At 40.4% G+C, this 12,393-nt stretch overlaps 1 protein-coding gene across 1 annotated transcript in view; it reads right to left on the bottom strand.

The window, feature by feature from the left end:
• The window catches only part of CCDC36 (coiled-coil domain containing 36), a 19,525-nt gene that overhangs the window by 199 nt on the left and 6,933 nt on the right, over positions 1 to 12,393 (bottom strand). Inside the window, exons 2-7 of the mRNA XM_025192977.1 lie at positions 11,730 to 11,904; positions 9,769 to 9,926; positions 6,846 to 6,894; positions 6,536 to 6,623; positions 2,090 to 2,193; positions 1 to 1,136 (exon numbers count right to left, since the gene is read on the bottom strand). The exon at positions 1 to 1,136 is cut by the window's left edge and continues 199 nt beyond it. Of these exons, the coding sequence (XP_025048762.1) occupies positions 1 to 1,136; positions 2,090 to 2,193; positions 6,536 to 6,623; positions 6,846 to 6,894; positions 9,769 to 9,926; positions 11,730 to 11,904 (1,710 nt within the window). The remainder of the gene's footprint in view (positions 1,137 to 2,089; positions 2,194 to 6,535; positions 6,624 to 6,845; positions 6,895 to 9,768; positions 9,927 to 11,729; positions 11,905 to 12,393) is intronic.

Here is a 12,393-nt window from a genome sequence, read left to right as displayed (position 1 = left end):
CTGCTGTCACTGAAAATGCCCATGCCGTTCTTGCTTTCCAGCATCCCCTTTCTCCTGGCTGCAGGCAGTTCCATGTTTTCACGGGGGTGTAGCACTGGCAAACAATCCTCACTCTTCCTATGTGTGGCCCTGCTTAGCTTTTGTTGGCTGGGAGCTGAGGACCCCTCAGCAGAGTTCTCTGACTGAAGAGTAACTGTATCTTGGGACTTTCCATTTTTTCCAGAGACCTCCCGCTCCATGCCGCCATTTGTCATTTTTTTCTTCAGTCCATTGTCAGGACACTTGGAAAATTCTCCTTTTTTCTTACTAAAATACATTCTTTTCCACACTGTTACTTTGCTCCGGTGGTTTTGTTTTGACTTCTCCTTTTTCAGCCTATTTCCTAGCGATGTCTTTTGCATCATGATGTGGCCTGTGGCCTCGTCTGTTTGTTCAGCCATGTAGTTTTGTATGGGACTGAAGCAAACGTGGCTCTGATTCTCTTGTGCACGAGTCACAGCTTTGGTTCTCTTAAATTCTTTCCTGCCTGCCTTCCTCAGTGGTGTGGCACAGGATTTTTCTTGGGGAAGCAGCTGGTGTTTCTGGTGACTAGCCCTTGAAATGCCAGTGCTGCAGCAGCAGGCACAAGGTGGTTTGTTAGCATAGGCATGCATTTCTAAAGCAGACTTTGACTCTTGAATAGTCACATTTTCTTTGTCTTGTAAAGCTGCAGTAATGGGACCAACCTGTCTTCCAGATCCTGTGTTTGAATCACTCCTGTATGTATCATCTCCAGCTATTTCCCTATTGGAGTCGGCAGGCTGGTTCAGCATTGTCATGGTGTGCGGCTGAGTCTGCAAGGAAGCTATCCTGCAAACCCTCATGGTTTGATAGCACTGCTGGCGTGTTTTCTCCTGACTCAGAAAGAGATCCTGGAACATAGCTGGGGAGGTCTGAGAAGTGTTATCCTGTATGTGGCTTGGCAATCTGGAAGTGGAAATGAATGTCTGCAGTTCAGTCAAGATGTTGGGGAACTGTAGACAACTCAACTGCTTGCATAGCTTCACGTGCTGCTCATTCTGCTGAGCTGTTAATAGTTCCAGACTCTCCTTCAGTAACTGCCAATTCGATTTCATGTCTAAAATCTCCACATCCTTCTGGGGAAACCATTCAGCAGAGGAGAAATATTAGGCAACACATTATGAATGGTAACAATAGTATTCAAACTGGAACACTAGGAGAGCACACAAAACACCTGCAGTCTCCCTGTGCCTGAAGAAGGGTATTTGTGCCTGAAAGCTTGTACAGAACAACTTTTCCAACTATTTAGCTGGTCTAATAAAAGATACACATTTACCCAAAATATCTGATGATACACTTAATCTTCATATTGACCCCCACATCAGCAGTCTACTAGATAGATCTCTGTAGGGACAGTCTTTCCAACTGTTAGTCAAATGTGACACTGTGGGTGGTGGGCATGCCCCAGTGTCTCCCTGTCTTTGTAAAGATGCCCTCTTTCTTCTTCCTGTAGCTTACCCCTAGCCAACAAACAAGGTCATATAGTGGACCTGCCCTGGAACCCAGTTCCATCTAGACAGCCTAAGTTACAGATTTCAATCTTGCACCATTAGGACAAGCTAGATTCCACTCCCTTTAAGGCCTTTTCTTTTCCCACTGGGGTCCATTTGACCTGATGGGTCGCCGGACTGACGTTCTATGAGAAGCAAGCCCATCCCTCTTTACCAGGGAGGCACTGCCTCAGCATTTTCCATCCAGTCAGAATCCTGTCCCTTCCAGGGTACTGCTTCCTGCCATCATCAAGAAATGGGGCCACCACTGTGAAGACAGCACCTGCTATCTGGGGTCCAGACATAATGATCAGTTCTCAGGCTTGGATCTCTGTATGGCAGCATAATACACTATTAGTGCACCAGTGGGTTAGCCTCAAATTAGCATTTTAATATATAATTTTCCCTCAATTTAAATTGCAACCTTCACCTTTATAACCCATTATAGGAAAACATATTCTAATGCTGGGTTAGTATGTTTGAAGAAATAAAAGAATTTCAGGCTGAAGATTGGACAATTGACTGCTCTCTGCACTTACAGCTGCAAGTCTCTGTTCCATCTCCAGTAACATCTGCTCCATTTGGCTTTTGTCTGCAAGAGCATTCAGCACCAATCCATAGTGGGACTGAGCAGCGTCTTGTACTGAACATGAAAATCAATAAAAAACTCCATTTAGTCTTTTAATTTGTAATTATGAATAAAACACTACCTGATACTTCCCCCTGGGTTTAGAATGACATTGTCTTTCATGCTGTGTGATCACAGTGACCTCTGAATTGAAACCTCCTAGATCACCAGACTGGCAGACTACAGGGTGCAAAATTTAGTGCAAGTCACATACATTTTTAGGGCTCTACACCTAATTGCAGAACTTTGGGTATGTCACTTGACCATAGTCAATCTTGCTGAAAACTCGTCAAAAGCAGGAGCTTAATTAAAAACTTGCACAATGGGTTTGAGTTTCTTGGAAAATAATATAACCTCCCCCACACCACTCTCATTATTTTTACTATAATTACCATTATTAGTAATGACTAATACACTACAGCACAGGATTACAGACTAAAATCTGAAATAAGAATGCAGATGAAGATTCCTAGATAAGCTCACAGCAAAGCTGCATTCTCCTGGTAAAATCCTAAAGGGTGATGCACAAACAGATATTTCTGATTGATTCAGGAGGATGCATCTGAATGATGTTGCGCGTGGAATGAAAAACTTAGCTTTGTAAAAAAAGGAGAATTCAGAGCAGCACCTGCTAAAATTTGACATTCTCAAATCACCTGGCCTAGATAACTTTGACATCCAAGAGTCTTAAAGGAACTAGCTAAGGAACATTCTGAACTACAAATGTCAATTTCTAACAAATCTTGGAAACTGGGGAAATTCCAAATGACTGGAGGGCCAGCAACAACATAATTCTGAAATTCAAAGCTAGTCAGAGAGAAGATCCAGGGAACTACAGTCTAGTTAACCTAACACTCATGCCCCATAACATAGTGGAGAGGTTTATTGAGGACTCTATAAACACCGAATTGGAGGTTAAAATACAATGAATCCCATTCAAAATGGTCTTGTCAAACAAACCTTTCTTATTGGTTTTACACAATTATAGGTCTGTTTGATATAGGGAACTGTGCTGTTATAGTCTACTTGGATTTCTATATGATGTTTGACTTAGTACCATATGACACCATGATTAAAAACTTGCATGATATGAAACTAACGGAGCACATGTTATCTGGATTAAAAACTGGCCCGCTAACATCTCAAAATGTAGCTGTTAGCACAGACATCAGTAAGCAGGGCTATTGCAAAAGGGATCCTGCAGGGACTGGTTCTTGGTGCAACACTATTTAATGGTTGTATCAAAGAGCTAGGTGACACTATAGAATCCTTACTGCTTAATCTGGCAGGTAACAAAGCTTGGCCAGGGAGTAAATAATGAGGACACATTACTTTTACAGCACAATCTGAATTGCCTGGTCAAATGTTCACAGTCCAACAGAGTACATTTAAACACAGCCAAAGGCACCTGGGAACAAAGAATGTGTTCTGTGTCTTCAGGATGGAAGATTTCGATCTTGGAAATCAGAGACACAGAAAAGGGCATGGGATCATTGCAGACAGCTTCCTGAAATGAATTCTCGGAGTAAGGTTGTGGCTACTGTGATCCTTGGATGTATAAGAGGGTGCATGGGGTTGGAGTAGCTGACCTCCTGAGGTCCCTTCCAGCTCTATTTTTCTATTATTCTAAGAAAAGAGAGGTATCAAGGGAGGAAGCGACTGATCTTGTCTCTGAACAAGTGTTGGTAAGACTGCTGCTAGAATACTGAACATGAGGATGCCCAGCTGGATCAGCCCAGGAGACTGTCTATTCCAGTGTCTTGTTTCCAGCAGTGGCCAAGACATTCCAAGGAGGCTTGTAGCAGGGAATTATTGAATAACCACAGAAGCTGTGCCTTCCTATCTTCTCTCAGTTAACAGCTGGCTTGTACCTGTAGCATAAGGACTGCTATCTCCTCTAAAGCTATTTCTACCTCACCTCACATTGCTATGGATGTGTTCATCCTCCATATAAACGCTTTGAATTCTCTTAAGTTATGCTAATAGTGCATATGTCTATGAAATGAGTTGCCAGCACTGTAAGCATGGCAAGACTGTGGCATAGAGAAACAAGGCAGACAGCAACTGGACATGTTCCATTATAAGCTCTTCTTCAAAGAACTCATACAGATGTGGCAAAATCAGCTCTCTTTATCAAAATTTCTCTCTTTATCTGAGACCACATTCTGAAATACTATACTCAGCAGTTGTGGGATCACAGCATCATTTTTCCAACATAGTAAAAAAAAAATACAATGACCTGTCTTCTGCTGCCTCCCTATCCATCACAGACACATATACAATTCTTTCTGGGGTCAGCTCTGGTAGCCTATAGGCTTTTAAGTGTCAGTCTCTTTGTGGGAGGCTTCTTTGTCCCTACCAAATTCAGAAGTAGAAATGTAAGGTGGTATAAATCTGCTGAGATTCAAGTGGTGACCGAGTTCAGGAGAACAATACATTTTTCCTAGAGGCAGTGAATGGGGACACCCCTGTATGCAAGAAAGGGGATGAACTGAAATTTATCACCTGAACTGAACCCCAGTGATATAGCCATAGGAATTACCAGACTGATCAGACCTGAGCTGCTTTGAGTCTGGCAATTCTTTTGATTTCCTTTCCAAGGTAACAATTTCAGTCTTTTCAATCTCTTTTCATATAATGCCAATACCAACTGCAAAATGCCATGTCAGGCTGTGTGCCCATATAATTTAAATAGTTCAAGACTGCAAATAGCATCTTGTCCTGAAAACTGCTTCTCTGCTTTTCTCTCTAACAAAGACTTGCAAGGATGTTCTGTTCTCTGTGGACAATTTCCATATTATTACTCAGTGTAGTGCAAGTGAAGCAACATTTATGCTCTAACTACTAGGCAATTATGCAAAAGGTAAGTGGTAACACCGTGCTTCTAGTGAGTTAGGCCCCTGCCCTCAGAACAGGGAACAGGTCCTCTGGACCCAGATGGAAGAGATGTCTGGCAGCAGCTGCCTATGCTCTGGAGAGGGGCAAGAACTCAGGCACACCTCTGTGCCTAGCATTTCTTATCACTCAGTAGTGGGCAAGCAGGGCAATAAAGGGTGCAAGGCTGGTGGTCACTGCCATTTCCCAGGACACAAAAACTGTCTGTATGCCTCTGTTTCTTATTGACCGGATCTAGACACTCTTCAGAGCCATGTACCTTTGCTCACTGACTGTACAGCCTGCCAGGAGGAAAACTCTTGGGGCCAGGCACCTACATTTTTGGCTTTGTGGCAGGTAAGGAAGGGAGCCTAGGAGAATAATCTGAATTCTGCCCTTCACCAGAGGCAGACTAGCTGTGGTGAACATAACAGGCTGATTCTCATTTATGCTAAGATCCCTTCAGTACCTCTTCATGCCGACTAAGCAATGTAAAGGGATCAGTAAATTGAGAATCAAGTCCACGGTATTTTCAAACAGGAAATCTACTGTGCACTTTGCTCTGTAAAGAACTAATCAGGAACCATCTCATTCAATACTACCCCCTCAGGTGAATAAGACAGAGCAAATTTCAGAGCTCTGTCATGTTTAGTTCACATTTCACTCTACGGTAAAAGAAGCAACACTCCTGCAAAAGCCTGTTACAGCTAATGAATAAATCTTAAGCACACTTCTACTTAGTAGTATGCAATAAGCTGGCCTCTTGTGCTTGCGTGGTGAAAATCACTCTCTTTAGAACCCTGGCAGGTAATTGTTAAAGATATTGCTAGCATTAACATCCAATCCACATCATAATGTGTGTTTTTTTTCAAATGCTCAGGGCTCAACTAAATCAGACCCAACTTTCTCTGAAAACATTCAGAAACATCCTTCCTCAAGAAAGACTTTCTACAACTAACAGCTTCAGCGCACAACTATTTTACAATGTTCAAGAAATTGTTATAACGGGCAATGTGCATCTCCTTTTTACTTGTGTCTTACTCAAGACTGCCTTTGCTGTTTTTGATTAATCTAAAAATAAAACAAAACACCAGAGACCAACAGGTGAGGGTTTGAGGAAGTGTTGAAAATTGGAAAATGGATGCTCAGAATGTAAACATTTGGGTAACCTGAAATGTACCTGTCAGTCTTGCTCCAAATAGTCTACTGTTTATCATGTCATATCATGAATCGTGGATGTGCCTGATGTCTTAACCTTTCAGACCTTTGATGCAACAATAAATGACAATAAGCAGAGGGCTGGGAGGGTATGTATAGGTAGAAGAATAAAATCCATATGCCTAAATGTTGTGTAAACCCCCTCTTTCCTTCCTCTGTTAAGAAAAGCCATTGACAGTGACCTTCCTGCCTTGGAGACAGCACACTAACATTCGGTAGCTTGACAATGCCCTCTGCTGTTAATAGAAATACATTCAGTGCTTACATGTCTTAGAAATGGCTTCCAACCCATCCAAAATGGATTTATTTCTTGAATTCAGAATTTCTTCAAACTTGTCCAAGCATGCTTGCATCTACAATAACCAGTTCAAATGAGAAAAATAATGTATAGACTGTCATCTATTCACGTGCATTTCAGCATTTGCAAGAAGTTGTGAAAAATGAATGGAATAGTATCAACATTGTTTAAAATATTTTAATAAGGTAAATATTACATCAACTACAAAATAAGAAAACTGGTATACTACATGTTTCCAGCCTCTCTCTGTTTTGGACTTGGAATTTAGATTACTCACCCCTTGAAGGCTCTCTCTGACATGGGAAATAAAGCTGAGCAAAACCTCACTAAAATAGAAACACACAGCAAGCATCAAATTGGCATGCAAAGCTGGAGTAGTCAAGACTGAACATACATCACAAGGCACAACACATAATAGGGGCTTAATATGCTTATTTCAAGGGCCCCTCACCTCAACTTCATCAGGGGGAAAAAAAAAAAACCTTTGCAAGCTTTGTCTATGATGGGCAGCTTTTGAATTCTCTCTCTTGGTCCAGTATAGGTGTAACTGAGAAGGTGCTTGCTTCTAGTGTAGAGAAGTCACTAGTATTTTTACCACTGTGCTGTCTGCTCAGGACAGATCTGTTTGAGGTGATGGTGAAATGCCAGCAGTTGGCCTGCATTAGAATTACATCAGGACTATACAATTGCAGGAAAAAAAATCAGACAGTTTTCATTTAGACAAGGCCAGTGTCAGGAAGACAGTAACAGAAGGTTACAGAGCTCTTTTTCCTGAAATGCTAACAGTGGTTCCTGTAAATTGATCCTCATCTTTGAGATGTACTAGCCAATCACAATTAATAGTCTCTTCAGAATAAAAGGCCTGTTGCTAAGCAAAGAAATAATCTGACTCCATTTCTGAGGATTCAGACTATTTTTGGATTGATTGTTTAGTGATTCAAGCCACCATCACCACCAAACAGGGACATGGGATACAATGTAATTACAAATGGAAGGTAGGAAGAGGCACTAAAATATCTCTGTGGTCATGAAAAGGAGTATATTCCTTGTAATTCTCAAACTAGTAAGGAGACAGCTTGATAAATCATTTTATTTACCTTCACAATTATATATGATTATTACTATAAAGAAGTGTTTAATTCTGGGAGTCACCTTTCCCCTTGCAGCATAGTTTCTGTGTCACTTGCTGAAATCCCAGCTGGGAGAGGGAAGCAAATCATTAAGAGGTTGCATAAGCAGTTAAACTGATTTTAGGGTGACAGGTGCTATATCACAAATTACAATGAATTGTGCAGTCTTTGCAGGTCTTCCTTTCCTTTTACCAAAAAGTGACCTAGACATCTGATGAAAGCATTGTTGCAAAATGAGTTTCTGTTCCTTGCTAACTTCTTCTCCAGTGACAGAGGCCATGTGTTTGCTATCATACAATGGAATGTCTTGAAATCCATGACCGACAATGTTTCTGAGTCACTGATTTAATTTACAAAGGTCCTGAGATGATATCAGCCCTAAGCACAACAGTGCACTCACTTCAAACTACTTCACTGTTGAACAAGAAGGAAAGATTTTTTGAGCCTCCCTGCCTTTCTGACATCTGACACCTCCAGGGATGAGACCAGCATTATCTGCACATCAAGGAGCAACTCACACAAAGGACTCTCACAGACCCAGGTGAACAGACATCCAGCCTCAACATTCCCCTGTGCAACATAAAGTTTATTTTCTACCTAAGAGGATTTTTGGATTTGGATTTGTCCTCAGCTTGAAGAAGGGCACGTGTGCCTGAAAGCTTGCCAAGAAAGATAATGTTTTTGTGATTTCTTAGTTGGTCTACTAAAAGGTATCATCTTTGAACCAAGAGTTTTAGAGTTTTGCAATACTCCCTAAAATACTAAGACTCTGTATTTATCTGAATATGCTCTCTTTTCCAAAAACTACATACTTGGAGTCAACTCTTGACTGCTGACCATAGTCAAGGAGGAAAGGAATAGGAGACTCTGGATGCTTAGGCAGTGAAAGCTGGGACTGTGCAACCAGGCAATAAAAGGAAGATTGAAGGTCCACCTGAGCCTAGAGGCCAGTGGGCTAGCATGGTTAAGGCACACAAGGGAGTCATACAGCATCACATACCTTTGACTCCCCAGGCTAGTGACCAGGTACCCATTTACAATAAAGGGAAGGCTCAAGTACAATTTACCACTCTTACCACTGTCTCAAAGGGTCAAACAACTTGTGCAAACACTGTCTTGCACTGGGAAGGCCCCAGAGTAATACTTTGGTGCAGATGGCCTCTTTAAAAAGGATTTTCTTTGGAGCTTATAAAAAAAATTAAGATATGTTCATGAGAGAAACAAAAGAGAATTTTGAATTTTGCCTAAACATTTAAAATTAAATATCTGAATCTCCATTAGTTTAATCCTTATTCTCAAATAATAGGTACTAGAACATCAAATTGTGCATTACTGGAGACATATACAATATTTCAGAAGAAAGATAATGATACAATATATATATATATACATATATATATACACCCATATATTTGCATTTCTATAATCAATGCAAACAGCTCGAAAGCAGGTATTGGCTGATGGGAGAATATGCCATCCTATACACTTGTGGTTGTTACTTGTTCAACCCTAGGATTTTCAGGCAAAGACTAATCATTAGTATACACTGAAAAACTTATTAGGACACATCACACACATCCTCCATGTAAATAAAGTTAATGATAGGTATATACTTTTAAAGATGCAACTGAATGCAAATATATTCCTCTGTTGCACAGACATCTGCCTAACAATCTCCTCCTTTATCTTACATGTAAATGCTGATAAAATGATCCCTTTGATCATATGCAACATAATCCTTTGAATCTGGAGAAAAAGGGGCCTTACCAGGGGATCTGCCCGGAACAGAATCTGTGGCTAGGGATAAAGGAGGATGAAGGTAAATTCAAGTGAAATTGTTGCTGTTCCTTGTAGTTTATGGATAGAAGTGTTACATAAACATATGCTCTAAGAAGAACGCATTCTCTCAGCCTGTGATTCCTTCTGACTGGAGATTATCTATGACAGAAATGATTATTTCCTTGCAGGAATAAACAGCTGGGTCATGTTACTATTTTTTATTACTGGGATTATTATGATGAGAATGTGCACTGCCTTCACAGTCATAATGTACAAAGAGCATTTGCATACCTGTTATGTTTGTCCTTTATTTTTTTCTTATTTATTTCAAACTGCTCCAAAACACTTTTCAGTTTTCCAGCACCAAAATTAAGTGAGCCCTTTTCTTTTACATCTCCACCAAATAGCTGTGGTTTTGTCTGGTACTTAGTAAAAATACTAGGCTCACTCTGTTGTGAGAGAGAAAAAATTACTGTATTTAAAGGCATAAAAATAATGAGACAAGCAAACATAAAAAAAATTCTTTGCAGACTACGAGGTAATCTTAAAACATATGGATCACAGAAATTGGATATGATAGCTTTAATTGGACAGGCATTAAGAATTTCTTGAGACTTGGTTCACCTGAGGTAGCTAGTCCAACTTCCTGCAGGCAGGACTGGAACCAGCTGCACTCCCAGCAGACTAAACTAGTTGAAACTTTACTTAGCTTGCACCTTTTAAAAAGAAAGCTTCCCTTCATTTTGCTTGTGTTGAATTAGCTGTTATTACCACACACCTCAAGGAAAAAAATAGATGTCATATTGCTGAACATAGACATTGTCTATTGATGGAGTCTTGATGGGTGACAAAAGCACAGCACATGCAAGAGGACAATCAGTGAACGAGTTCATACTCCCATGGGGAAGGACACTGTAAGACATTTAATTTAAACAGGTGTTGCTGAGCTTCCTGTTGGCTAAGTAATGACATCACCACAATATTCTTGGGGGTGAGGAGGGGTGCTCTTTATCTAAAGCTCATCCAATGAGCTTTAGATAAAGCAGGCCTACCACCATTTTGAAGTGCAGGGATGCTGATACACAAGACACAGGAAGATGCTGGAGTGCAATATATGCCACACTCCAGCAGACTTGATTAATCGTCCCTGCTTATACACGAGCCTCTTTACTAATGTGTAGGCACTCTCCGTTGCGAGGTACTAGAAAAAGGCACGTGAGCCTATTTTAATGCACATTAGCTAAAAAGCAAGGCTTTTTGTGATGCTTGAATGTGCATTAAAATAGGCTAATGCGCATTAAAGCGCAAGTGTAATGTGCACTGTGACCAAAGTAAAAACAGCTTTCCCTTAACATTTAATTTAAAAAATGCAAATTACACTGCAGTGCCCTCTTTTATCTTGAAGAGTGAATGTCCTTTTCCATGTTTAATGAAAAGCTACTTCAGTCAATGGACAAAGACCATCGGCTTGCCTGCAGAGGGGGCCAGATAGGATCTAGAATTGAATTCCTGTCTTTTACTAGGAACTGGCTCCTTACTCTTTTCTAATCTCTGCTGTTGAGTGGATCTATTTGGATCCTCTGGTATGTACTAATGGTATAGGCAGTATTTTAGTGTAAATGAGAACATCATTTTAGATGATAAACTTTATAAAAGCAGGATAAATATTCATAGCTTGCAGACGCACACTCTGAAAGTCACTGAAGTGTCGGCCATACTATAATCAACAACAATGGGGCAAATTAATTTTCAGCCTACGGAAGTAAATGAGAACATTACTGGAAATCTCAGCTTACACAAATCTTACACCTGGTAAGAAAAACACAGCCTTTTCCACAGAAGAAGAAACTGTGAGAATTTAGCTTAACTGAATAATTAAATACCTGTACATTTCATACTTGGAATAATTTCATGTAAGTTCAGTAAATGAAGCAATGAGATAAAAATATCTACTCCAGCAAGAAAAAATCTAACTTAAACTTAGCTGATCAGGCACTTCTTTTGGATACCACTATTAAATATATATATATATATATTTTTTTTTTTCTGTAGTAACTCAAAAAATATTACCATTGCAACAGTAGCCAGCAATTTGCTGACTGGTATACATCTTAATATTTGTGTTGTGGAGACTTGGGAACCTATTAGGTTATATAGTAGATACACAGAGCATATACAATTGATTTAGAATGGTTAATGCTTCCCCTCAGTTTGTATGGGGCTAGCTGAACATTTTGGAGAATCTGACTCACATCCTGAGAGTTCTGCTGGGAGCTTCTTGGTTGTCTTGATAGTGCACCAAACTCATGGGGTACTGAAGCAGGCTGCGAGTTCTCTGGACAGAACTGGGAACCAAAAAGGAACTGAGAATCACTCAAGCTGGAGTAATCACTAAGAGTGCTGCTCCGAGTAGACAATTTGTTAGGCCTGAAATAGCACAGAGTAGAATGGGAATGAACCACAAGCAAGTGTAACCAAGAAAATCATGACACAGTAATAAATAATACAACAAACAGCATTAGATAGCACTGTAAATGTGTTAGTCTTCAAACTTTGTGTTGCAGAGAGGAAGGTGATTTAGCACTCAGGACATTTGCTGTTGCTAGTGCATGTTGTGAAGAAAAATGCATTAAAGGAACGTCAGGTGCTCAGAGGCTACATAATGGCACCATGGAGACAAGAAGTAGCACACAGAGGAAGGAAAGCCTATCCTGTACATGTATGATGCCTCTGGATTTGATCTTTCACAAGTCAAAGTGAAGCCATTGCACTGGTTTCTTTAAACCATTTTAGAAAACACAAACACCCTAATGAAGTCACCTGCCCTCCCAACCATCCAGTCCTGCACTGCTTGGTTATTAGACACAACTTACAGACCACCAACGGGAACATCTCTACAGATCAGTTTGAAAGCCA

This window comes from Alligator sinensis, unplaced genomic scaffold (assembly GCF_000455745.1).
Source record: "Alligator sinensis unplaced genomic scaffold, ASM45574v1 scaffold469_2, whole genome shotgun sequence".
Lineage (NCBI taxonomy): Eukaryota > Metazoa > Chordata > Crocodylia > Alligatoridae > Alligator > Alligator sinensis.
The sequence above is the reverse complement of the archived record's forward strand: the minus strand, read 5'-3'. Positions and strand labels throughout refer to the sequence as shown.